Source organism: Carettochelys insculpta, chromosome 1, assembly GCF_033958435.1.
Source record: "Carettochelys insculpta isolate YL-2023 chromosome 1, ASM3395843v1, whole genome shotgun sequence".
Classification (NCBI taxonomy): domain Eukaryota; kingdom Metazoa; phylum Chordata; order Testudines; family Carettochelyidae; genus Carettochelys; species Carettochelys insculpta.
The window spans coordinates 343,691,299-343,717,594 of record NC_134137.1 but is presented as its reverse complement, the minus strand read 5'-3'; the positions used below and the strand labels follow the sequence as shown (position 1 = coordinate 343,717,594).

The 26,296-nt window shown below is 41.5% G+C and overlaps 2 protein-coding genes across 2 annotated transcripts in view; one reads left to right on the top strand and one right to left on the bottom strand.

The window, feature by feature from the left end:
- ALG12 (ALG12 alpha-1,6-mannosyltransferase) overlaps window positions 1-26,296 on the bottom strand; it is a 158,463-nt gene that overhangs the window by 21,047 nt on the left and 111,120 nt on the right. The window lies entirely within an intron of this gene.
- Window positions 3-19,270, top strand: CRELD2 (CRELD disulfide isomerase 2). The gene is made up of 10 exons (XM_075015724.1): window positions 3-290; window positions 924-1,006; window positions 2,284-2,394; window positions 5,456-5,547; window positions 6,877-7,053; window positions 8,533-8,631; window positions 12,642-12,725; window positions 14,541-14,636; window positions 15,880-16,020; window positions 18,982-19,270. Exons 1-10 carry the CDS (start codon window positions 147-149, stop codon window positions 19,035-19,037), a joined length of 1,083 nt encoding a protein of 360 aa, XP_074871825.1. The 5' UTR covers window positions 3-146; the 3' UTR covers window positions 19,038-19,270.

Below are 26,296 nucleotides of genomic sequence, written 5' to 3'. Positions count from 1 at the left end.
CTCTGATTGGACCACGTTCCGAAGCTCTCGCTGTCCGCTCCAATGGGGGCGCCGGAGGGCTGACGCGGAAATCCGAATGTGGGTACCGGCTGGGCCGGCGCGGCTGGTGTGGCGCCGCCGGCCCCGGACCCAGGGGTCCCCGCGCCATGAGAGCCGGTGCTCGACCCGGCCGTGCCGCCTGGCTGGTGCTGTGTGCTGCCCTGCTGCTGCCGCCCCTCGCCCTGGGCGCCTTGCCGCGTTCTCGCCAGGCCTGCGCCACCTGCCGGGGCATCGCGGACCGCTTTAACCAGGTGGGCGAGGGGGGCTCCTCAGAGATCGGACCCAGGCGTCCGGGCCCCGAGGGGCGGAGGCGACTGCGGGCCAGGGTCAGGCTCGTGTTGGAGGGAACAGGGCCTCGCTGCGCGGCTTTGCGGGGGCTGCTCGCGGGCTGAGGGGTGAGCGCAGCCCGCTGCTCTTTGTTGTCCCTTTGGCTCCCCTGTTCTGGCCGTGTGAGCTAAGTTCCCCCCAAGTTCCTACATGAAACCCCCTTCCCCCCACACAGATACCTGAATTTAAGGCAAAACTGCCATGGCCTGCCGGGGGCTGGCAGTTTACTCCTAGTTCTGTAGGGCTGCGAGAGGGCTAATCTTAATGAAGACTATTCCAGAGCCTTATCATGCAAATGGCTATCTAGGCACTAGTATGCAATACTATTGCAGTTTACTTTTTCATGTATCCTCTCTTCCCATCGCTCCGCATTGCCTGTCACCTCTTTGTCTCCTGTAACAGTTGATTGTAAGCTTCAGACTCTTTGTTCTTCCCTCAACATACCCATTGCAACTTTGCATGCAGTAAAAGTAGTAGTGATTACTTTTTAATTATAAAGGTCTACAGCGATGTTTGTTTCAATAAAACTTGCCTTAACAGTGTTTTGTTTTCTTTAGGGGTTAGCAGATACAGCAAAAAAGAACTTTGGTGGTGGGAACACTGCTTGGGAAGAGAAAACACTATCCAAGTATGAATCCAGGTATGGTATCTATAAGCCAGGCTTCTCATCTGTCATAGTGCCTTAGCAATCTGTACAAAAGTGTAACTATTAAAAATATTTTGTAGAATAACAAAATAAAGTGGAATGTTTATAATTCTTCCTGATAAAATACATTCAGTTTCATAACAACAATAAGTTCTATGGCACCTTATAAAATAACAGATATTTTGGAACATAAGCTTTTGTGGACAAAGACCCACTTCATCAGATACTTGGAGCAGTATTAGCTGTTTTCACTGAAGAATAAAATTCAGTGGTTTAGCTCTCTGACAGATTTTTACCGACAATACCAAAACTAAGCTCAGATGTCTCATGCTGTGGAAAATCTTTTAAGGCTATTTTATTTAGACATTTATGAAGTAGTTAGCTCTGACATGAAAAAAAAACTGTCACAGATTTGACCTTAATGCCACGTTGCTGTAATATTTTGTTGCTTTAGAGTTTGTTGAATGAAGAATTGATTTCTAAATACCTGTGCTATTGTAGAATGCAGTATTGGTCCCAGAATATTTGAGAAACAAGGTGGGTTGATGAAATATCCTTTATTGGGCCACCTTGAGCAGACAGCATTTCAAAGGTCCAGACTTTCTGCCAGTTTTACCGTTAGAACAGTTTATGCTTTACCTTTCTGTTTTTTCAGTATGCAGGATAAAAAGCTTGCCAGTCTGATTTTCAGTCTTCTCCAGATCTGCAAATTCACCATTGAATTTCCGTCACTGAGTAATAAGATGCTAGAGCAAAACTTCTAGTTTTAAGTTACAACCAAAGTTGTGGATTTATGTGGTCAATATCTGTTTTTTACATTAAATGAAATATTTTTGTTTTTTTTTCTTTTCTAACCCAATGTAATTTCCTCTCCAACACAATGTAATTTACAACTAGAAGTTATAAAACGAAGTGTTGCTTGTGATTTTGTTCTTAACTGATGCTAGAGATTTAGTAGCTATTTATGCTTTGATGGAAGTGGTTTTGTTGTTATGTTTGGGAAATGCACCTGATCACACTACAAAATCATAAATAACAGAAATAACAGTGTTTGCTGGTTTGTTTTGTTAGAATACAGACAGTCATATAGCACTTTAAAGACTAACATTTAAAGACTAATACGTTATTTTGTTAGTCTTTAAAGTACTACATGACTGCTGGTTTGTTTTCATAAAATGATAATGTAGTAAAAACTAAGAGATTGCCATCTGGATACTCAATAATCACATAATATTCTTCAGTTATAAATTTGTAATTTTTTCACCTTTTAGTGAAATCCGTCTTGTGGAGATCATAGAGAACTTGTGCGACAGCAGTAACTTTGAATGCAACAACATGGTAGAAGAGCATGAAGAGCATATAGAGAACTGGTGGTTCAAACTGTAGGTAACAAAGCTTCTAGTAAGGTCCTTATTTGCAGATAAATATTTAGGGACAATCCATCATTACCAAATCCTGTGTCTGGTGAATACAAATAGCTCAGCCTCACTTTTTTTTTTCTGCTCTACACTACAATAATTCAGTAAGAACCTACTATTTTTTTTCCTGTGGTCACTAATTAGCATTATGGAATCATTATGGAACTTAAACTGTCATGTAAGTTCTAGCCATGATAGTATTCTGAAGGTATTTTATATTTATACTTCACCTTTCTTTCCAAATACTTTGAAAGCACTTTATTCTATGCACAAAGTGTTATCAATTGCCACAATGTCTGGTCTAGTTGACATGCAGTGGAGCAGTGAGGAAAGTCAGAAATTTAGCTAAGACGTACTGGTAAACCTTTATTAAAAATATCTTGATGTCTGCTCAAGTACCTTGAGCAAAAAGACCTGCCTCTTAAATTTTGAAAGATTATGCACAATAAATCCCATATTATGTTTACCTTGGATGAATGAGTGGTTAGACCCATGAGCCAATAGTTTTGTGTTTATCCTAGATGAACATTTTTCGTAAAGACTTAGGCAATTCCTTCATACTGCTTCTTTTTGTTGATTAACTCATTGAATAGGAAGTTAGTGATAATGTGAGTTCAGAGATTTGATCTTTGTGAGCTTGACATAAAGAGTCATACTAGGTCAAATGAAAGGTCCGTCTATCCCAGTATCTTGTCTGACAGTAACCAATGCTTGGTGCCCCTGAGAGAATGTATAGAACGGGTAATCACCAGGTGATCCTATCCCTGTGTCGCCCATTCCCAGTGATGACAAGAAGCAGCTAGGGACAACATCCTTGCCCATTATCCATTGATGGACCCCATGATTTCATTCTTCAACAACTTGCTGTAGCAGGAAGTTCCAAAGGCGGACTGTGCATTGAGTGAAGAAATACTTCCTTTTTGTTTTAAAACTGTTGCCTATTGATTTCATTTGTGACCCCTAGTTCTTGTGTTGTTTACTCCTTCTCATATTTATTTTCTGCACACCAGACATTTTATTATCCTTGTTGCTTCTTTCCAAGCTGAAAAGTACCAGTCTTATTACTACAGCAGCTGTTCCGTATAACTAATAATTTTTGTTGCCATTTTCTGAACCATTTCCATTTTTTTTGTGTAAGGCAACCACATCTGTGCATAGTGTTCAAGACTCATAGGTACCATGGGTTTATAAAAAGGCAGTAGATGTTTGCTATCTTAGCTGTTCCTTTCTTAATGTTTCCCATCATTCTGTTTGCTTTTTTGACTGCCATTGCATGTTGAGCAGATGTTTTTGGAGAATGATCCGCAACCGGCACATCTACACGGAGCCTTTCTTCAGCACTGCTGCTGGCAGTGCTATGCTAAGCAGGGTTCTCGAAAATGCAAATACCTTCTCCTTTGCATAATCTTCCTACTAGTTAGCATAGCCACATGATATCTCCCTGCTGGCAGTAAATAGGCCATGTGGATGTGCCTCTGCCAGCAAAAAAAAAAAAACAAAAACCCTCTATCATCAGCCCCTTATTCTTGACTATTTTCAGGGATAAGGGGCTGGCAATGGGGGTGTTTTGCCGGCAGAGGCACGTCTGCATGGTCTCTCTACTACATGCAGCAGGCTCTACTTACAGGAAGGGCTTGTGCAGCAATGTAAATGGGAAGCCATTTTCAAGAACCCTGCTTGGCACTGCAGGCGTGACCAATGACTGCAAGATCTCTCTTGAATGGAAACAACTAATTTAGACCCCATCATTTCTAAATATGGTTGGGATTACATTTTCCTATGTGCATTACTTTGCATTTTCAGAGACTGTTTACTCGTTGTTCAGGAGTAGCATTTTTTAACAGTCTTCAGTGCAGTCCAATGATTTGTTACTGTTCCCATCCCAATCAACAGTTAAGACTTCTATACACTACAGTGAAAATACAGGTTGAACCTCTCTGTTAAGACAGTTTCTTATCTGATGTGATTGTTTTTAGTTGAGCAACCACTTAACGTGGATGTGGCCAAGTTTCCTGTTGTCCCACAAAGTTTGTTTACAGCTATCATTCACGTCTCTTGGTGTTCTGTGCTGTTTAACTGTAATTTACCCCAAATGTCTTCTAAGGGTCCAGGAAGCAGTGGAATTGTTGGTAATGCTGCTAGGTACTGTCCCAGTGCCAGTGATACTTTTCAAAGTCACTAATAATCCCACTTACAACAGCTTCATTAATAAATAAAGGTGCAGAGCGTTACCCTGTAGGTGATGGTTGTTAAGATTATCTGGTCTTTTGTTAATCGAGCTTTGGGCAAGGTCTCGACTGCATAGGGGAGGGGAGACGGGACTGAGCTTCCATTTCACATGCCGATGAAAATTGGCTGTCTACACACTGGGGGGTTGCTGACCCCTGGTTTAGGCTTTATTCCATGATTTAGGCCAGGTCTACACTAGGAGTTAAAAGCCATTTTAAGATATGCAAATCCAGCTATGAGAATTTCACAGCTGGAGTCAACTTATCCAAAATCAATTTTTACTGATGTTTACACAGTGGGAGGTCGATGAGAGAAACTCTCCCATTGATTTCCCTTATTCCTCACGACTTTGAGGAATACCAAGGTCGATGGCAGTGCCATGACAGTTCAGTTTAGTGCATCACCACTAGGTACACTAAGTCAAACCGCTGAAGATCAGCTGCTTGTGCATCAATCTTCCCATAAGTGTAGACTTACTTTGAAGGGAAAAATAAAATAGGTGGTTGGCCTGTCGCGTCACTGTTCTAGACGGCTTCCCGCAAATGGTCAGTGAATTAGGATGTCACTTTTAATTGTTGATAGAAAACAATTGAGATCCACTTTAAAAAGCTTGATCTGTTTTTGCATCCAAAACTACAGCGAATTCTATTTCAATAACATCAGCCAAGGTGAGAGGTTGCCAACTCTTGAGAATTGTATATTTCAGGTATATTTCAAATTGTAGAGACTAAGTTGTGTTGTGAGCTAGATACATGAATATTTATGCTTTCTAAAAATGAATGTCTTTATTGAACAGGAAGAAGAAATATCCTGACTTGTACAAGTGGTTTTGTATAGAAACTACAGAAGTTTGCTGCCCTGCTGGAACATATGGACCAGACTGCCTTGGTATGTCTTTAAATTAAAAATATTACAGTACTTTTAAACTCATGAGTATGCTGGCTCCGTTTTATGTAATCATTTAATGCTTATCTGTCCTGAAATCCTTTGTACAACTAGAATCTTGCTGTAGACTCCAACTGATTTAATGGGGGTCTTGACCCAAGCAGGTGAGAGGTAAGTGGTATCTTGTTGTGGGGCCTGGGCAGGCAGAACAATAACAATGAAATAAAAAGAAGGGTTAGTGCCCATATATTGTGATGATAGGTACAATAGTAGTACCATGAGTAGTAGGAAGTGGGTGTACTTATGCCAATAGCTAGCATAAGTGAAAGGTGGAGCAGCAGCTGAGAAGCCATAGACTGCAAAGCATCCTGGAGGCTGGTAGGGAAGACAAAAGCAAATCCAGAACTGAGGTTCAGGTGCAATGGAGAGTAAGAGAAGTGAGAGAGAGGCAGCTGCAGAGGTTTAGGAGCAGCAGCAGAGGAAGCACGATGACTAGGTGATATTAGAAAAAGCACAGGAGAAGTAAGCGGAAAGAGGAGAATAGTTAGATCAAAGTGATGCTACCTCTGGGCACTGCAGCCCATGCTGAGTGGCAGGTCAAGTTTATCCTCTAAAATGTTGTCAAGATTGTAGGATTCGCTCAGAAATTGACTTCTGTAAGAAATGCTATTAATACCTGTATGTAGTTGCAATCTGATGTCTTTGCAATCCTACTGTCTTTTTTTATTTGTTAAATAGATGAAGCCTTATTAAATGAATTCCAGGTGACACAAAATTAATTTGTCTTCCTGAAATCCAGATTCACTTTAGTAGAATTAACTGAGTCGGTGTTCTAGTAACCAGTTCACATAGCCTTAGCTAAGTCGTACTGGTGCTGGGTTGAGTTTAAACATCTGGATGTATATGTGCAAGTGAGCAAAGGGCAGGAATATTCCTGAATCTAGGCCTCTTTGCTTTGTTTTTCAGAAAATCTATTTTTATTAAGTGGTATAAAAAGAGATTCAGCACAATAGGTAAACTTCATGAAACTTCAGAATTCTTATGGAAACCAATCTTAATCTGAAACAAATTATTTTAATATCAAGGGTCTCTTTCGATAGAGATTATTGGTGTTGATCTGTATACTGAAGTACAGAAGTAAGACTCTGTGGTGGGACTTCTTGGTTTTGTTTTAAAACTAGAACACACAACTATTGAGGAGATTCTGCATCATGAAAAATAAATTTCACCTTAGCTTTTATTGGTTCCTCTGGAAATTGATCAGTAGAATTTTGAGGGTTCCCTGTACAGATTGGTGAAAAATTCTATATTAAGATGTTTTAATCTTTTTAGCATGTCATGGTGGATCAGAACGGCCTTGCCATGGAAATGGTCACTGCGATGGAGATGGCACTAGAGGAGGGGATGGATCATGCAGCTGTAACCCAGAGTACACAGGAGAGTTTTGTCTAGAGTGTGCTGATGGTTACTACAGCATCCTGAAGAATGATACACATTCTGTTTGTGCAGGTAACTAACGTTTATTTAATCTTTGTATACCCTTTGTTAGTTAAAAATTCTAATATATGAAATATAGAGAACCCTATAAGTAGAGAATATGACTTGACAAGAAAAAAGAAAACAATATTGGAATGATTAGATTATTGTTTCTTACTAGTGAGGTGCATCACTCATGCACATGTTGCATTGTGGTGGAGCATCTGAGAATCTGGCAAATCATCCTTCTGAATGGTTTTATTGTTAATCTGCTCTGACAGTAACTTAGTTGCATAAAAACAAATAATTAAATGTGCTGATTTCAGCTACCTAAATGATACATTAAAATATGTAGCAAATTTGATTTTAGGTTGCCATATAGAAGTCTACATTAGAGCCTATGTTGGTCACTTGAAAATATTTTCAGCCAAAATCCATTTAAGTCCCATTAAACAAAAAAACCCTCAAAATTGTATAGCTTCATCCTCACTTTAAAATAAATCTATCCCTTTATATAAATAACATTAAAAATAGCTGGTTGGGCTTTTAAATTTGACAAATAAAAATACAAAATTTCTCCCACATCTTTCCTCTAATTTTGCAATTAGTTTCAGTGCAGACTTACTTAGTAGCGTAAACCTGATTATAGGATCTAACTAAAAATGTTACTTTAACTAAACTATTAATAGAGCTGTTGGCAGCTTTATAATGCGGTTATGTAACATATTTTTTCCCATCTGACTTGCTTTGCATTTTGATACTTACCTTAGGTTTTTGTGTTTTCAAAGCAATATCAATGCTAAAGAAAAATTTGTTGATTCAGTAGGTATTATTGCTCTGGATTAGTATTAAACTAGTGCCCCAACACCGTGCTATTGAGCAAAAGGCTCTAAGTATTGCTTCATTTCTGATCAGAGGTAAAATTGGTCCTAACCAATTCCCAGTCACCACATAATCTTGTGGATCTCTTCTCAATACAAGGGTGCCAATCTTCCTGTATTTGCTAAGTTCTAATGTGGGTAACTACATTCTGCCCACCTCTTGTATTTAGTTTTAATTGACTTTACTTTTCATTACATGTATGCAAAATATAAAAACAGAAAATCCAGCTTGTTAGTGTTGCTAGTTAAAATCCTTGTTCTCTTCCACTCTATAGGTAGTTGCATTTTGGGGAGGCGTTTGTGTGTGTTCAAAAATAAGATAGAACAATATATGTGATGATTGCAAGCATACTTATTCTAGGAACAGAGAGGTAGCTGTGTTAGTCTGTATTCTAACAAAAATTAGCAGTCATGTAGCACTTTAAAGACTTAGCATTATTAATTAATAACATAATTAGTAACTCATATTTATTCAGAAAATCTTATTTATATGTTAAATGTGATCTGGTAGTTTCTGGTCAATCCTAGTATTTGGTTGCCTGAAAACTTACACTTTTGAAAGATTATCTGATTCATTTAAAGCATAAATTAATGTAGTTTTAACTTGTACCATGCCCAAAATCTCTTCCAGCCTGCCATGAAGCCTGTAAAACTTGCACTGGCTCAACTAACAAAGACTGCAAGGATTGTAAAGAGGGATGGGTCAAAAATGAGGAAGAAACCTGCGTGGGTAAGCAAGGCCTTGTCCACTCTCCACATTTAAAAATATTTGAATCTAAAATCGATAAGCATGTAGCATATCAATCTGAAATCATTCTACCATAAGAGCATTTATGCTACTCTTCTGCTGACTAGTTCAGGTGTATTCTGTGATTCATGGTAGTCTCTTTGTTCCAGACATAAGGGAAGGCAACATAGGAAGGATATCTCCCTATTGCTCAATAAAATTACTCTAAAAAGCATAGCAAATGATCAGTCTAAGATGTTACTGAACAGAGAGCTTGTCTGTAATCCAGTGAACCAAATTAAGTATCACACTTAGTGGTAAGCTTGGGTGTATTTGGATACCAAATGTCTTTAATTCATGCTGCAGAAATACCTTGGTGACATAGTATATATTGTGGGTTTGCCTAAGAGAACTGAGGAAAAGTTATGCAGAAAACAATGTAGCCATCTACATGTATTGTTCAGCTGTACTGGTGGGGACTAAAGTTGTTAGACCTCTGTGAAGTTGTAATACAGAGTATTTCCATAACGCTGGCTACAGATTATCATACACACAGACTGCGTCTACACTCCTCTGTGCTAAGTGCAGCTTGAAGCAAATGAGCGGTCTTGAAAATGCAAGTGACTGTTCATTTGTGTAGCCATACTGCTAATTTACATATATGCAAGTGACCCGCCCCCGCCAGTAGAAAACAAGTAGTGTAGACATGGTTCTGCTGGCAAAAAACCCCTTTTGTTGGCAGCCCCTTATCCCTGATATTTTCCAGGCATAAAGGGTTGCTGACAAAGGTGGCTTTTGGCAGCAGAACCATATCTACGCTGCTTGTTTTCTGCCAGCAGGGCCATCTTGTGCGGCTATGCAAATTAGCTGTGCAGATATGCAAATGAGCATCCATTTGCATTTTCAAGAGCCCTCCTTTGCATCACGCTGTCTGCAGCATGGCTCAGTGTAGATGCATCCGCACTGTCTAAACGCTAATCCTCTAGAAATATCTGTTATTAGACCAGCTTCTGTTGCGGAGACAGAAAAGCTTTCGAGCTACATAGAGTTTTTCAGGTCTGTGAACGGTGGCAAGATTGTCACAGTTAATCACAAGATCATAGAGATTAAAATAAATAGTTAGCACATATTCTAGGGGACCGTTCATGGTGATGTGGCTTGTTAATATACCTGTAATGTGGATTAGTGGGTTGCACATTGTTGTAATAAAACATACATCCAGTGTCTTTTTTAAGACAATGATATATAGTGTCTAGCAAAGTTGTGCATTTTTCCCAGACCTAAAGGGAATTTCTGTGTAACTTGAAAACTTTTTCTTTATCAGCAGAAGTTTGTTCACTAAAAGATACTCTCACCTACCTCATCCCTCTAATAACCCTGGACCAGCATGTACAAAACTGCATACAGCCTTCTGGAATAGCACGAGGCATTCTTCATGTAGGCAGTGATGTGTTGAGCCCCTGAAACACTTGAGTGTAGAACACAACTTTTATTACCCCAAGATCTTCCACATAAACATTCCTCATTTCAAAGGCCATTTGTCATTGGTTACATCGTGAATACAATTATCAGCATATCCATTCCTGTACACCATATCCTAGCAACAGTCCAGTTAGATGTATTGGCAAAATACTCACAGCAGGTTCAGTCTTGGAAACACTTTTCCATCATTGTGACTTTTCAGAGGAGTGAGGAAAAGCTGTAAGGAACTCCCAAAGAACCTTGCATTTATACACTGTGAGAAACAAATGATGTCATTGGTAGTTCTTGGATCTTAGCCTAAGCTAGAAAAGCAGTTTTAGAGATGAGTCCTGTCCTGGTTAAAATAGCATTCATGGTTTATTTTAATGTTCATTCCCCTAAACCCACCGCCCCAAAAGTAATAGGACTTATAAAAGTGTTTACTGCACCTGGTACTTAATTAGCTGTCTTTTGTTAATTTCCATCATTCAGGCCTAACTTTCATTAACAGAACACCTGGTATTTCACAAATCATTATAAATTTACCACAAACAACTCTTCTTTCTCATGATCATATTATTTTGATCACATGCTTTCAACCTATTACACATACAAGGTGCACCTCCCTGGTCCAGCAAGCCTGGGTCCTGGCCGGTCTTGAGCAAGAGAATTTGCTGGACCTGGGGTGGTCTCCTTCCGCTGACCCAGCACCAGGCTACCACCTGCTGTCGCCCCAGCAGATACGCTGATTCAGTCCACTCTGCTGCTGCTGGCAGTGGCTGACTGTGACTTCTGTCGTGGGGCTCCAGCCCTGGCCCCATGCTCCCCAGGGACTCCAGCCTCACACTCCCTGGCTGGGCAGCTAAGGCTGTTGCTTCTGGTAGGTCCCTCTTACACTTTGGTTTCTGGGCTCTCTGGTTCAAGAGGGACCACAGATGTTGCCAGACCAGTGTGTCAGGTGCAATCTGTACTAATATTCAAACTCAGTTTAAAGCCATAGTTTACTCAGGCCTAAGGTGAGCATGTATTCCTGTATTAGGATTTTCATTAACTAATGCAGCCCTAATTGTAGCAGTAGGTTGGTGGTAAATTCTGGGTAACCTCTTAATTCTCCATACTATGGAATTACTACAAATCTACAAATTTAAACTCTATAGTACAAATGTTCAGTAGTAAGTGGCTCACATTAAATTACCATAAGACATTGGATATAAGACCATTTCCCTTCTGCGCCCCCCCGACCCCCCAAATTAACAGTATGATAGAAAAAAACTTTTGTGATAACATAGAAGTGACTGGCCATGAAAAGCAGAACACAAAAGAATTTCAGCTGTTGTCTGTTGTAGTGTAGGTAACTAGAACACTTTAGGAAAAGCATCTGTGCAATTACTGCAGCTATTCAAGTACAAGTTACATCAAGAAAATAAAAATGATGTCAGCTGCACCAGGATGAAATGAATAGCAAGGAAGACCCAAGCAGCATCCCTCTGTCTGATTTTTTTTCCCCCTTTTAGTTGTGTGTTGCACCCTTTCCTTGTATTTGCAGCTGAAATGAGCATGTACTTGGCTTTCTAAAGTGGCATTAATGTCCACTGTGGCTTTTTAACAAAAGTTTTTTCTCCAATCCTGTATTGTGCTTTCTTCTTCAATCTTGTATCTTTAACACCACCTAGAACAGTGTGCTGGTTGGGTAACACAGGAGCAGCAAAAGCAGGAGTGTTTTAGGCAAGTAAACGCGACTAAATATTGTTAGTCACATATAGTAGAACCTCAAGGTTACAAACACCGTGGGAATGGAAGTTGTTCATAACTCTGAAATGTTTGTCACGCTCAGCGAAATATTATGGTTGTTCTTTCAAAAGTTTACAAATGAGCATTGACTTAATACACCTTTGAAATGTTTCTCTGGGGAAGAAAAATGCTGCTTTTAGTCAGCTGAATTTAGACAAAACAAGCACTGAAACAACAGTTTCCTTACCTTGTCAAATTTCACGTAATTTTCTCTTTAATTTTTAGTAATTTACATTTACTATTGTAGTGTTTTGCTTTTTTATCTCTGCTGCTGGCTGATTGCATACTCCTGTTTCCAAATGAAGTATGTGGTTGACTTGGCAGCTCATAACTTGCGAACGCAAACGTGTGAGGTTCTGCTTGTAATGGTTTTTGTTTGGCAAAGGAGAATGCATAAATTCAAGTGTTATTAGACTTGGAAACACATCAGGATGTGAGGTGTTTTCAGTCTTTTACTTCAGACTGCAAGTTAAGTATCTGTATTGCTGCTTCTGTAAACAGAACACTTGGATTAGTACTTGAGTGTGTTAAATGTAATTTTTCAAATTGGGCAAAGAAATAGCAAGACTCAGTGCTTTTTTCTGTAGAACATTTTGGGCCCGAAGCAAACCTCTTGGATGGGAGTCTGTTGACTTGACAAGGTTATGGTCATGACCTGTATAAAGTAGTTCTTACAGGATGTTGAAGATTAACACTTTAATGTTATCCTAACTACTAACCACATTCCAGTTGTACATAATATGTCATTTCTCGTGTTACAGATGTTGACGAATGTGCTGTAGAGGCTTCTCCTTGCAAAGATCATCAGTACTGTCTAAACACAAATGGATCTTTTACATGCAAAGGTTTCCTTTTGACTACCTTAACATTTAAACCAATACTTGATCTATATAGAATGGAACAAATGTTATTTTCTTTCACTAAACAAGTGTGACTGCTGCTTTAAAACTACCCAAGTTAATTTAACTGTAATTTTGTTCCCCTCCTAACCACAAATTAGAAGAACATTTGCTCTTTGTGTCCACTTCCTTTTTTCATATTTCATTTGTATATTTCATCTGTAGAGTTACTAGAAGTTTGTCCCTGGTTTTCAAAATCTGACTGTATTAGTGATGACATGCACTACAATTTGTGTCAACCTTGTCTACATCCTCATTATGAATTGACTTTGTTTATAAAACACTTTGTCTTTTATATTATTTGTGGCATTAAATAGTAATATAGTTACACATACAATACAGTGAGTTATTTACAGCATTTCCTTGCTCTATTGATTACATTTTCTGTGCTTGGTCTCAGCTTAAAATGTACTCTTCATGAATGCTTGAATGAAAAACTTTAAATTTATTCTTCTGTTTTATAGAATCCCAAAATGTTATCTAGTGTACTGTTGCCATGTTAAACCATTATTGCACATAGCCATCTGGCTAAACCATAAAACTATTTGTTAACAGTGGGTAACCACCACTGCCCACAAGGAATGTTTGTGTTAATATTAAACAGCACAGGAAGCTTATTTCCGTATTCTTTTTGTTTTAAAATCAAGGAAGATGAATCATCCAACCAAGATCCAAATTAGAGATTACAAAATAATTAGGAGCTTGCTGCCCAGCAGCAACTACAAATACTCAGTGGGCAGCATGAGTGGACCTCCTTCACCTCAGTGGGAGCCTACTGGGGTTTCTGCCTACAACCCTGTGCCCCCCACCCCCCCTTGTGGCTCTGGTGCACCAGGGCACTTGATCCCTGCCACTTACCTGCTCTTCCCCATCCCTCCCAGCATTTTCAGAGAACCACAAATAGCCTGATTTGTACTCTGACTCCACTCCTCCCCCTCCTTACCAGAGCTGGAGCAGCCGTGAACAGCCAATTCACAGCATTCCAGCCCTGGGAGGGAGGGAAAGGTGCAGGGACAGAGCACCAATCAGGAGATTCGCATGCTCCGAAAGTGCTGGGAGGGGCGGGTATAGGAAGTGTGGGGCTCTGATGCCCTAGGTTGCAGAAGTTGCGTGTGGGGAGGGGAGCAGGCAGGGGATCTTCAGTCCATAAGTGGAACCCAAGTGGGCTACATGCAGCCCGTGAGCCTCAGGTCGACCACCATTACTATAGGCTGTTCTGTTGTTCAGTTAAGCACCTAGCTCAGGGGATGGCAACCAGAATAGCAGGAAGAGACATTTTTTTCCAATTCGGTGAAAAAACTCTAATTCAGGAGCCGCAATGCATATGACTATGAGATGGTCCTTAATAGATCACGGCAAACCATACTTTTTGTAACCCTGATTTTAAGAAGAGCACACACACAATGGTTTTTAGTGAGAGCTGCGTTAACTGCAGGATGTTCACAATTGTTTGCATATTCTATTTCCTCACACTTTTTATGTGTGTGTTTGTACCACTGTCTTCCTTAGGACCTTTCACCTAGCTCCTAGCAGAATAGTGCCCATTCCTGATTGGAGAAGGAGGCCTAGAGGCACTACTGTAGTACAGATTAGGTGGTTCCATGTTGAACCGGTGAACAAGTTAGTGCTATATGGAAAACTATAACTTCTTTCATTTCATCACTTATTCATGCACATTTGTGAACTTAAGGACCAAGGACAGTCTTTTCTGTTTATATCCCATCTGGTTTCCAATATTCATTAATAGTGTTTTTGTTTTAGCATGCGATGCTAGCTGTGCAGGCTGCACAGGAGAAGGACCTGGCAAATGTAAAAACTGTTTGTCTGGATACACAATAGAAGATGAAATGTGTACAGGTTAGTTGGATTTTTGAGATTTAATGTACTGAAGTGCACTTTCTAGGTGGAAATATGTTCCAAAGGGTAGAATACAAGATGAGTTATTGCTGAATATTTTAGTCTCTTAGAACTTCAGATCTTGTAAATAGTTAAGAATAGTTCATAAAATAAAAACTCAGCCATCTGTCTGTTTCATATAACAGTAGAGATCCCATCAAATAGTCAGACACTCTGCAGTTTGCTAAACTTATATACAATAAGGTCTAAAAAGACCAGCCACTGCTACACAGGGAAAAAGAGTTTTGCGGTCAGCTCTTAATGGATAGGCCAGGAACAAACATAACTCCAGAATAACTTATTCAGTAGAGTCAAATATACGTCCCTCATGATTTCTGATTTGAATGCTCATATTATGCAGACTATAAGCTTTAATTTTTATTAAAAGCAAGTTGCAAGTGTGAAGTGTAATTTGTCATGTCTGCCAGAGTTAGTAAGTAGCCTGAAGTAATGCTTCAGACTTGTGCACTCCCTATTTCCTGTTAATCTAATTAAAATGGCAATTCTGAAACCCAAGGAGGATACTTCACTGTCAGTGTGATTTAACTGGTGATTACTATTGGGAAAAGGGATGGGAGTTGCTGTGAAGAAGGAAGTGTGGAGAGAGGAACAGAGATGAAAGAGGGAGCAAAACTGTGAAGAGAAGATGGGAGAGAAGATAAATAACAGACTGAGGCAGCACTCCTGATGGCCTAAAGAGGGCCATTTTCTTCCTGAAATGTGTCCATATGGTACTTAAAAAATAGTTTACTGTGCAAAGCCTCTAATTTGCCCTTGATGTCTGAGCAAGCCTTCCACTGACCTCATGAGATTTGCTGTGTATGGAGAGAGTATAAAGTGCTGAACTTATCCCACCTTGTGGATTATTCAAACATGGAATTTTCACATTCCTCCCAAAGTCTTTGGCATCCCTGTCTAGAAGCAGCAGAACCAAGACAGGTTACTCTGACCGAAGTCAAAACTCTGAGCAGCATTTCTGCCACCTTCATTACTGAGAAAGAATGAATGTACTTGAAGTGCCTTGACATCCACAGTGGGAAGAAAGCAATGTTTGTATTTCCTTGTTAAAGTCACATAAGTCTTAAAAATTCTTTGAGGACTCTCTATGTAGTTCATAGTTAGACAGTTTCATAGAAGTGGGTGTTAGCAGTTTACACTGTAATAGAAGCAATTTCTTGTTTTAAAGCAGTTGACTTTTTTGCAGATATTGATGAATGTAACCTTGCTGAAAAAGTGTGTGCAAGAGAAAATGAAGACTGCATTAATATCCCAGGCAGTTACAAATGTGTGTGTTCAAAAGGCTTTGAAGAAAAAGATGGTATTTGTGTTCAGACTGTAAAAGCAGGTAAGTGACTTAAAAAAGGTCGAGAAAATAAATGTACTTTTTAATACAGCATGCCTAACATATCAGTCTTAAAAGATGTGAGTACCATACAGCGTTTTGTTCTGAGTGTACTCAGTCACTTTCTGTTTCTCATCACTGAGTGCATGTGTACCACTGGTGTGCAACCTGCAGCTTACAGACACCCCCAGCTATCCTCTTCCCCCATGCACCTCTCATACACCAGAGCCTTGCTCTTCCTACTTCCTCTCTCCCTCCCTCCCAGCGCTTTCGGAGCTGTGACTCCAGCAGTTTGTGGCTCCAGAAATGCTGAGAGGCAGAGGTTAGGAAGTGTGAGGCTCCAGTGTGTGAAAGGCACTTGGGAAAGAGATGTAGACAGAGGTTGCAGGTGGAGTCCCAGTGGGCTGCAGGTAACTCTGGCCCACTGAGGTGAGGGAGGACCACTCATGTGGCCCATTCCCTATTATTGGTAGTCCATTACTGATATATACACCTCAACCCTTAATCTGCTTGAGCCTCGGTCTCCTAGGTTAGCACCTTTAATTTGAAGTTACTTGAGGATAGATGACACATTCCTAAATGGAAAGTAGCAGTATTAATTGTATTGTGTGACTGATCCACTTTCTATTTGATAATGCTTCTCTTTCTACTAGTTGGTTTTTATTTCCTTGGGAGAGAGCCTCTATTGTGTGCAGGGGTCAAAACAAGGTTTTTAATTTTGATAAACTGGGCGGGGGGGTGCAGTTTCAGAAAAGAATTACAAGATTTTGTGATCTGGAGAAACACAGAAGTGAGTCTGTCCCATGAAAGCTCGTCACCTAATAAATTATTTTGTTAGCCCTTGAAGTGCTACTGGACTGCCTTTTTGTTTTGATAGCATATAGACTAGCACGGCTCTCTCTCCTCACTATAGTTTAGAGGTTTACAGAGGTCAGTCCCAGAGCCCCTTTGACTTCAGGGGAACTGATCAGTCTGAAAATTCCTACCAAGATGAAGGTGCTTAAAGGCTCTTAATTTTGTAAAGGCACACAGCTAGATCCACTGGCTGGAAGTTGAAGCGAGAAGATGCAAATTTGATACAAGAATGCAGGTGTTTTTGGTCAGCGAAATTAACGACTGAAACAGATCACAAATAGATGTAACAGATTTTCTGTCATTTGAAACGGTGGTTCTCAACCAGTAGTACGCAGCAGTCTTTTGGGGCGTACATCAGTTGATCCAGAATTTCCTAGTTTTACAACAGGCAACATAAAAAGCACTTGCAAGGTCAGGACAAACTAAAATTTCATACAGACAATGACTAGTTTATACTGCAATTTAAGTACAATATTTGTGTTCCAATTGATTTGTTTTATAACAATATGAAAAATGCGTAAGTAATTTTTCAGTAATAGCATGCTGAGACACACAAAACCAAAAATGTCAGAATTTGTAACCAAGAAGTTTTTAAATGAGATCTAACTTGTCATGAGTACTTAAATGCCTGAAAAGGGGCACTTCAGTCTAGAAAGATTAAGATCCACTGACTTGAAAGATGCTTTAATCCTCACAAATTACTGAGCCTGATGACAGTGCTACTAAGTAGAAATCTGACATGGGTGATATGGGTAGGGCCCCAACTTTTTCCATAGGGCCCCAACTTTTTCCACAGCTGTGGAAAAAGTGTCCTAGGCTGTGAAATTTGGTCACCACCATGAAATGTAAACTTTTTGTGTACTTTTACCCTACAGATTTCATGGAGGGGAACAGCGTGTCACAAACGGGGAGTCCTGACTCAAAAGCAGGATTACAAAGCTTATTGTAGGGTGGTCATAGTGCTGCCAGCCTGCCTTCAGTTATGTGGCTGGAGAGCAGCAACTGCTGGCCAGGCACCCAGCTCTGAAGATGGTGTCCTGCCAGCAGCAGTGCAGAGGTAAGAGTGGCACCATACCATGCCTCTCTTACTACTACACTGCTACTGGTGGTGGCATGGCGTTCAGAGCTTGGCTCTTATCCAGCGGCCACCGCTTTCTGGCCACCCAGTTCTGAAGTGTGTTGGTACCATGATGTCCAACAGTTACCTTGTGGACACCTCACGCTTCTCTTTTTGGACAAGACCCCTACAATTACTAAGCCATGAAATTTCAGATTTAAATATCTGAAGTACTGACTTTTTATGACATTTTAAAATCCTGAGTTTGGGATGTAGATACATTGAGAGTTCTTTGTTTTAAATGGAAGGGGTGTCCATCCTTGTTCTCAAAATACCCAAATTATTTAATCTTAAGTGACCATACAGCAGAAAATCAAAATTTATAATTTATTGAAATCAGAGCTTAATAAAGATGAAATTATGCTGCTGCTATTGTGATTGCACCTATTATACTAAACTCTTTCATATCTGGCATCCCTGGGACTGGGAGTTTGCCAGATATTCAAATATTCTGGATAATAGAGATATACCTAGCAATGTATGATACTAAAGAAAAACAAGATTAGACATTAAAAAACAAATGTATGCAGAGTATTTTATTTACCAACAGTGGTATTGTACACTGTAAACTTTTACTGTAGTTGCTGTATTTATTTGCATTTATTTGTATTTACTTTCACTATACTGTATGTATGGAAGATGTAACTAAAATTGACTTATGGTTTAAAATGCCAGTTACTGGAGAGTTCCAGGTGATAGAATGCTGGATATGGAAGAGTTTACTTTGTAAGTGCAATTAAATTAATTCAGTTGGAATATATATGATATAGAAACACTGTCTTGAATAATCATATGTACTGTAGACTGGAATCAATTTGTAAAGCTAAGACCAGGACACTAATGCTTGCAGGCATCTTCCCAGTATGGCTTGAATTATGGTGGTTCTTTCTTGATGGATATTCTTGGGCAATTTCTCTTAACGCAAAAAGTTTCCCAGAGTCAAAAGGTAAAAATAAATTAAGCTTTATTCTAACTGAGACATCTTTCTACAGGAGAAGTGGAGACTTTGGCAACTGCACCCCCATCTGCCAGACATGAGGATTTATGATCTACATTCCAAAGAAAGGCATTAATATCTACACTTTAAATTATTGGACTCAAGTGCTATTTACCTGATGTACTGTGGAAATGGTGTTTGAATATGCAGGTTGCCAGTATGATTATTTTGGAAACAGATAGTGATTAATTGCCCTGACATCTGCATTTCTTCATTCACTTAAATAAATGCCACTTTTCTAGAGTTTTTTTTTCAAACAATAAACCTCATTCTAGATGGATAAAGTACAGAATTTGTTTGAATTGGTATATTTGATTTAAACATTTTATTCCTAAGCAAACTGCCTAGTTCTCATTCTAGCATCTATTAGGAATGATTGTGCTTTCAGAAAGGATTAAGTTTATCCTGAATTTAGTAATTCAGACAAAATGGACTGACCATCTGGAAACTCCTGACGTGTGAATACTTTTTCCTAAAAGTCATGTTCTAGTTTAGGAACTGAAAAAGGGTGTCTTTTGGAAAACTCTTCTCTTTAATGAAAGCTGAATGCCTAATATTGCATTCAATAAAGATTTATTTTGACTGGTGTCTTAAATTATAAATTAACTCTGTTCTGCCTTAAGTATAAATTGTGGGTAGAATAGGTGGAAACGAGAACTTCACAGCACTTTTCTCCCTTTACTGAAGCTATGAGCAAGCTTAGTGGCAGGTTTCTTCCGAGAGATGTCTACAACACCAAATGAGTTTGAATTTCTCCTAAATAAAGAGTTTACACCAAATGCTGGTATTGTGCCTAGGTGCTGTACCAACACAAGGCATAGTCCTTGCACTGAAGAGGTTACACACGTAAGCAGCTATTTCTTTTAACGTGATGGAAATACTTTTTTGCTAGATCATGTATAATCATAATGATAGCTGCTTTACTGGTGTGTATGTAGTTCAAAGTATATTATCTTGCCACTGACAATACAATAGCTTATATGGGAAGCTAATGCTGTTGGTATTAATTATTCCTTGGCAGATTTGTCTTTAGTGAATTGCAACAAGTGTAGTTAAAGCATGTAAGTATCTGAACTCTATGTGCCAATAGACATAAAAGAAAATTCTGTAACAATTAGCTTGACCATTCCACTTTCTACAAAAATAGTGGTTCCAGTTTATGTACCAAAAGTCAGCACATGATAGCACAAGAGCGGAAAATGATCATAGTGTTTCTTTTTTGTTACATTTCACTGACATTTTTTAAATGAGGTAGTGCATACTATTGACTCCTCTTGGGGGAAAAACAGTTCAACTTCCAGATTTCTAGACCATCATAACTACTGCTAGTCTGAGTTTCAAAAAAGCAGTGTTATGTTGTAGGAGGGAACAGTCAGAGGAAGTGATTGGAAAAATAAAGGTGGTAGAGTTTGGCAATAAACTAAATTTGGATTTTGGGCTCACTTTATGTTCACAATCTGCCTCAAAAGTTGCTGGTTGCTAAAATTGGACAATGGTGAAATTAATGAGTAAGGACAATAACTCTAATACATCCTCAAGCATTCTTAGAAGAGATGTGGTGGTTACAGTAATCAAACTGGGAGAGAATTAGAGCCCCAACAGAGCATTAGCTGCAGCAACAGAAGGAAAAATTATCTTAAGCCTTGTCTACAGTGCAGAGTTTTATTGCTAAAAATAGCTTTTGGTAGCAAAATGGTGGTGTTGTATACACTGTGACTTGTGGTGACAGACCTTTCAGTTTTTAGTGAAGTGTACCTCAGCACAAGCCATAAAGGTTTTTCTAGCAAAGCAACATGTCGTCAGTGTTCCTTGTATTCCATAACTAGACTTCCCCTGTACTCCTCAGTGCCTGCTATGACAGCTCTGCTCATTACTTGGAATGTGGCTGCCTTGCAGACATATACCCCTTCCCTTTCAAAGCTCTGGGAAGTTCTGACAACTGATGAAGCCCCTCAGGCACCAAAGAGCAGCTCATCAATGTGGAATTTTGCTGTCTCCTGCACTATGACCACAAAGGCGGGTGTGGAGAGGGAGGAGGGAAGAGAGGGAGAGACTGGCAAAACAAGGGAAGCAGAGGTGGCTATCAAGGTGTTCCTCACCTTGCCTCAGGAATGGTTGCTTCTGAGAGCTCTCTGAACTGAGACATGTCTATGCACTGATTTTTTTCCCCCCAACACGCACTTTCTTACACACACTCATCCACTCCTGCAACATACTCATTCCCTCTCACATCCTCTTTCCCTCCCCTTCTACATTTCAGTTGAAAAACAATTGGTAATCTAGTAGGCTGCCCATGAAATGATGGGATTAAGAAACCTGCCTTGCAACTCTTTACCTGTTTTGTAAGGCGTTGCAAATGCTTCCCAAAGCATCCTGTGGCCATTTGCATGATGGGATAGCTACCCACAGCGTACGGCTCTCTGTGTTGCAGCAAGAGCTGCTACAGTGGACATGCTGCACTGACAGCATGGAAGAAGGAGAGAAAGTGAAGATGATCCAACCTATGGACTTCATTTCAGGCAGATGGTGGGTTGTCGACAGTGATAAAGTTTAGAAGGTTTGGGAGGGAAATGCCACCACCAAATTCTGTGTTAAGTTCAAGGATATGTTAGACTGAGGAGGGATTTATGTCAGATAGCCTGAGGAGGGGTGAATAAAAGGAAACAAGTTGGTGTTGAGCAATTTGGGCAGGGACAGAAGCTGAAGCCAGAGCACCCAGAAATGTTGCAGGAGAGCCTAGAGGAACCTCCCTAGACAAAGGGAGTAAAACTCATTAAAAGGCATTGGAAGAGAAGGTGAAAAGGATGGGTTTGAATGTGGTTAGCAGCCACTAAAACAGCCAACTATATTACTGAGGCAATCAAATACTCAGTTTCAAAAACCTGTCTTTGTTCGAACTTAAACAGTGAACTTGCTCTCTCAGTTTATGAAGTGATTGCCCTCTTGTGGTGAGTTACCATTTACTGCTCAGCTCTATAAGTAAGTCCTGTACAGGTTGAACCTCTCTGGTCCAGCAACATCTGTATTCCAGCACGACCACAGATGATGAACCAGAGAGCCTCAGTAACTGAGGTTCCCAGTGCCTGGGAGCTCAGCTGATTTAGCAACAGGCAGCCCAACTGGCTGGGAGTGGAGCTACCAATGACCTGAGACAGGGAGCTGGGGCAGCTGGGGATGCAAAGCTGGTGGTAAGGAGCCTTGGTGGCTGGAGTGGGACAGTACAGTGTCCTGACTTCTTCTGGTCCAGCAAACTCCCTCCTTCAGGATGGTTCAGGTCCAGAGGGTGCCAGATTAGGAAGGTCCAACCTACATGCGCTTTTGCTATGGTTTTGTTCTTCGTAAAAACTAGCAGGTGACTTACTGGACTGCATGTTTTTTCATTATTCTGCTGTAGTATAGACAAAACAGTACTCATTTCTTTTAAATCCAGGTATTTCCATTAACTATTATTTTAGAAGCTTGACCATGCAAAACTGAAACCCTCTGTTTAGCCATAGCATAAGCAACAGTAAATTCTTTTACAGCCTTCGTCCGTAAGTATTAAGTTAGACTTGAAAGGCCCACTTGAATGGAAATGGAGTTGTTTGCCACTCAGTCAGTGTCTCTATGAAAACTCGATAAGACTATGTGAAGGTGTTTTTTGGACACTTTGAATCTCCTTAGAATACCAGCTTGCTATACAGGTACAAGGGCTATGTCCACACTAGGACACTACGTCGAAATAGCCTATTTCGAAGTAACGTTGAAATAGGCTACTTTGACATGTATTGTCCACACGTCATCCGCGGCTGGTGTAGTCAATGTTCAACATTGAAGTAGCAACGGGGAATGTCAAAAGGAGCCGCCCCGGAAGGAAAAGCAGAGCGTCCATGCACACAAGTGCCCCCCATCGAAATAAGGGGCCAGAAAAGCCTGCGGACAGGGTCACAGGCTGGACTAGCCCTTCCGGGGCAACAGCAAGCTGCTCCTTTAAAAAGCCCCTCCCAGACACACCCGGCCTGCACAGCACGAGGTCTGCAGAGCACTAGCTGCACTCGCAGACCGATGCACAGCAGCTAGGGACTCCCATCAGCAGCAGCAGCAGCACCTTGAAGCCTTCCAGGTTGTCACCCAGGGAGCAAGCACCCTGCTAGGTGCTGCACGGGAGGCTGTCCAGCAGCTCCTGCCAGGGGGGCCCTCCCCAGAGGCAGATGGGGACGCCATTGATCACTGGGATCCCCTGTTTCTTCCCTGCCGGGTGTTCCGCCACCTCCAGAGCTACCCGGCCAGCTCCAAGTGGTGGGAGCAGCTGGTCATGGGGGAGTGGGATGACGACATGTGGCTGCGGAAATTCCGCATGCAACAGCAGACCGTCCTGGAGCTCTGCCAGTGGCTCACCCCCTCACTGAGGCACCAGGACACATGGATGCGGTGCACCCTCCCCGTTGAGAAGAGGGTCGCAACAGGTGTCTGGAAGCTGGCCACTCCAGACAGCTACCGCTCCATGGGACACCAGTTTGGAGTGGGAAAGGCCATGGTTGGGGCTGTCATCATGGAGATCAGAAGGCCTGGGCATGCACCCACTGGGGGGCAGGGGGTCATGGAGGGGAGCCTGGGTGTGGGGCTGGGGAGGGAAGGGTGCTGAGGAGGGGGGGGCCCAGGTGTGAGGCTGGGGAGAGAGGGGTGCCCTGGGAGGGAGAAGGTGGGTGGGGAGTGCCGGGGGGGAGTGCGCTGGCGGTGCCTGGACAGAAGGGCCTAGGGCACTCTGCACACCCTCATGGGTGCTTGTGTCCCCTCCCCACAGGTGGTCCATGCGCTCAATGCCATGCTGCTCCAGAGGGTCATCCTAGTTGGGGACCTGGACACAGCCATCTCTGGATTTGCTGCCATGGCGTTCCCGAACTGTTTCAGGGCCCTAGACGGGACCCACATTCCCATCCATGCCCTGGATCGCAGCAGTGGGCAGATACATAAACCGGAGGTGCCACCACTCTGTGGTCCTTCAGGTCATGGTGGACATCCGGGGACACTTCCAGGATGTGTATGTGGGCTGACCCGGCTGTACAAATGACACCTGCATCTTCTGGAACTCAGGTCTGTGCCACCATCTGGAGGCGGGGACCTACATCTTAGAGCTCAGCCTCTGACCAGGAGGGGCCCTGCCGCTTTTTGGCCCCCTGTTTGGCTGCCGGGGGTGCCTGGGTCCCCTCGGGAGGGAGGCCAGGGGGCGCTCAGGGGGCTGGCTGGTTGCCATGGCGCTGGTTGGACAGGTCAGGGTCTGTGGAGGGCATGCAGGGCTGCCATGTGTGTATGCTGCTGCCTGCATGCTCTCAGCTTCCTGCCACAGGAAATCCGGGTGTGTGGTGCTTTAAGGGCTGCTGCGCGTGGTGATCATAGAGCCCCACGAGCTGGACAGTACATCTCAACCTCTCAGCTGATTGCTGCCATGGAGGACCCTGCTATTTCGAAGCAGCACGACGCGGATCATCTGCACACACCCTACTTAGACATTCAACGTCGAAGTAGGGCACTATTCCCATCTTTGGATGAGAATAGCGATTTTGACATCTCACTGCCTAACGTTGATTTCAACGTTGAAATAGCTCACGACACATGTAGACGCGACGCATGCTATTTTGGCATTGTGCTGACTACTTCGAAGTAGCCGGCTATCGCAGACGCACCCAAGGTGCGTGGGTGGGGTAATATCTCATATCGAACCACCTCCTGTTTGTGAGGGAGACAAGCTTTTGAGCTGACAATGAGCACTTCTTCAGTGGCTGATGCTACACTGAACTATACATGACATTCTCTCTTGCTGCTAGTTAAACATGCCATATATCACCGCATAAGCTAACCTTTTTATACACTAACCACTACAACTAGAAGTGCATGCTGTGATAATTTTTTTTTCTTTTTCAGTTAACAAAAGAATGTATAGCACCATTCATGAAATTTTCTGGCTGAGAATTCCGGTTATTAAAGATCCACATAACAAAGACTATACTATAGTAGACAATTCACATTCTTTTTTCTAGCTAATCTTTAGTTAAATTACTAGAGGATTGGCTACAGTCAATGTCTTTGGTATGAAATTGCAGGTGCAAATTACCTGGGGTAATTGACTGGTCTCTTATGACTTGGGAGCAACCTGTTTTGTGATATTTGGGGTGAGTGACAATTTATCACTATGTCCAAGTGCCCTAGTGGTATGATTGATTGGAGGACCCCAGGAGCCAGTCTGTGACTCTGTACTAAGCCTGTTACAGTAGTTCAAGCATTCACATTTGTTAGTGAGTTGGTGAAATTAATTATAGCAAAGAGCAGGAGTGAGCAAACTTTTAGGTCGGGCTCCACTTTTTGTCCCTGCAATTAGCAGGGTCCCCCAACCTGTCTAATATAATCCAAACTGACAGAAATTTCAGTTATGTTCATATGACAAAACCCCTTTTGGCATGTGTGAGAAAATATGTAGAATGTAAAAACTTTATTAATCGGTGTATAAATATGAATACACACATAAAGACAAATATTTCAGCATTTCTAATTAAATGGATGAGCTTAAGACCCAGCAGCCAATCATACTGTGCACTACCCAACAAAATTTCATGCTCTGCCCCGGGGGATCTGCCCTCCAGTTTTTGCTCTCCCCTGGCATATAGCACCAGCGTGAGGTGTCTGCCCTGTTTTTTTCCAGTCTGTCTGGAAGTTGGAACTCAGAGTCATGGGCCGCTCCAAACTTATGCATCTGATGAAGCAGGTCTTTGCCCACAAAAGCTTATGCTCCAAAATATCTGTTAGTCTATAAGGTGCCACAGGACTTCTTGTTGTTTTTGAAGATACAGACTAACACAGCTACTCCTCTGATACTTCCAAACAGTATGACACAGTATAACACAGACACCATGCTGTCTCCTACCCCACTTCTCAGCAAGAGCCTTCCTAACACGTAATTGGCAGATCAGAGAAGTAAAGACATTCATTTGTCTAGCACAGACCAGTTTACCAGTTCCCTCAACGTGCCCGGTTTAAATGTTATGTTAGTTCTCATTGCTGCCTATATCCATTACAGACACCACACAAGAACATTAGTGAACAGTGACTTATTAGTTTTCCACTGACATATTACACAACACCTTGTCTATTCAGATTATAACTATAGTGAGGCAGGGTACACTGAAGTGGTGCTGCCAGTTGAAACACATTACCTAATATGAGTGAGCCCCTTTCCTTCTGGCATGGGGATGCTGTTCTCGTCATATGAGTCAACTCCTATTATATCAGGGATACTTCGTTAGGGTTCCTCTACATCAAGGGTCAGCAACCTTTCT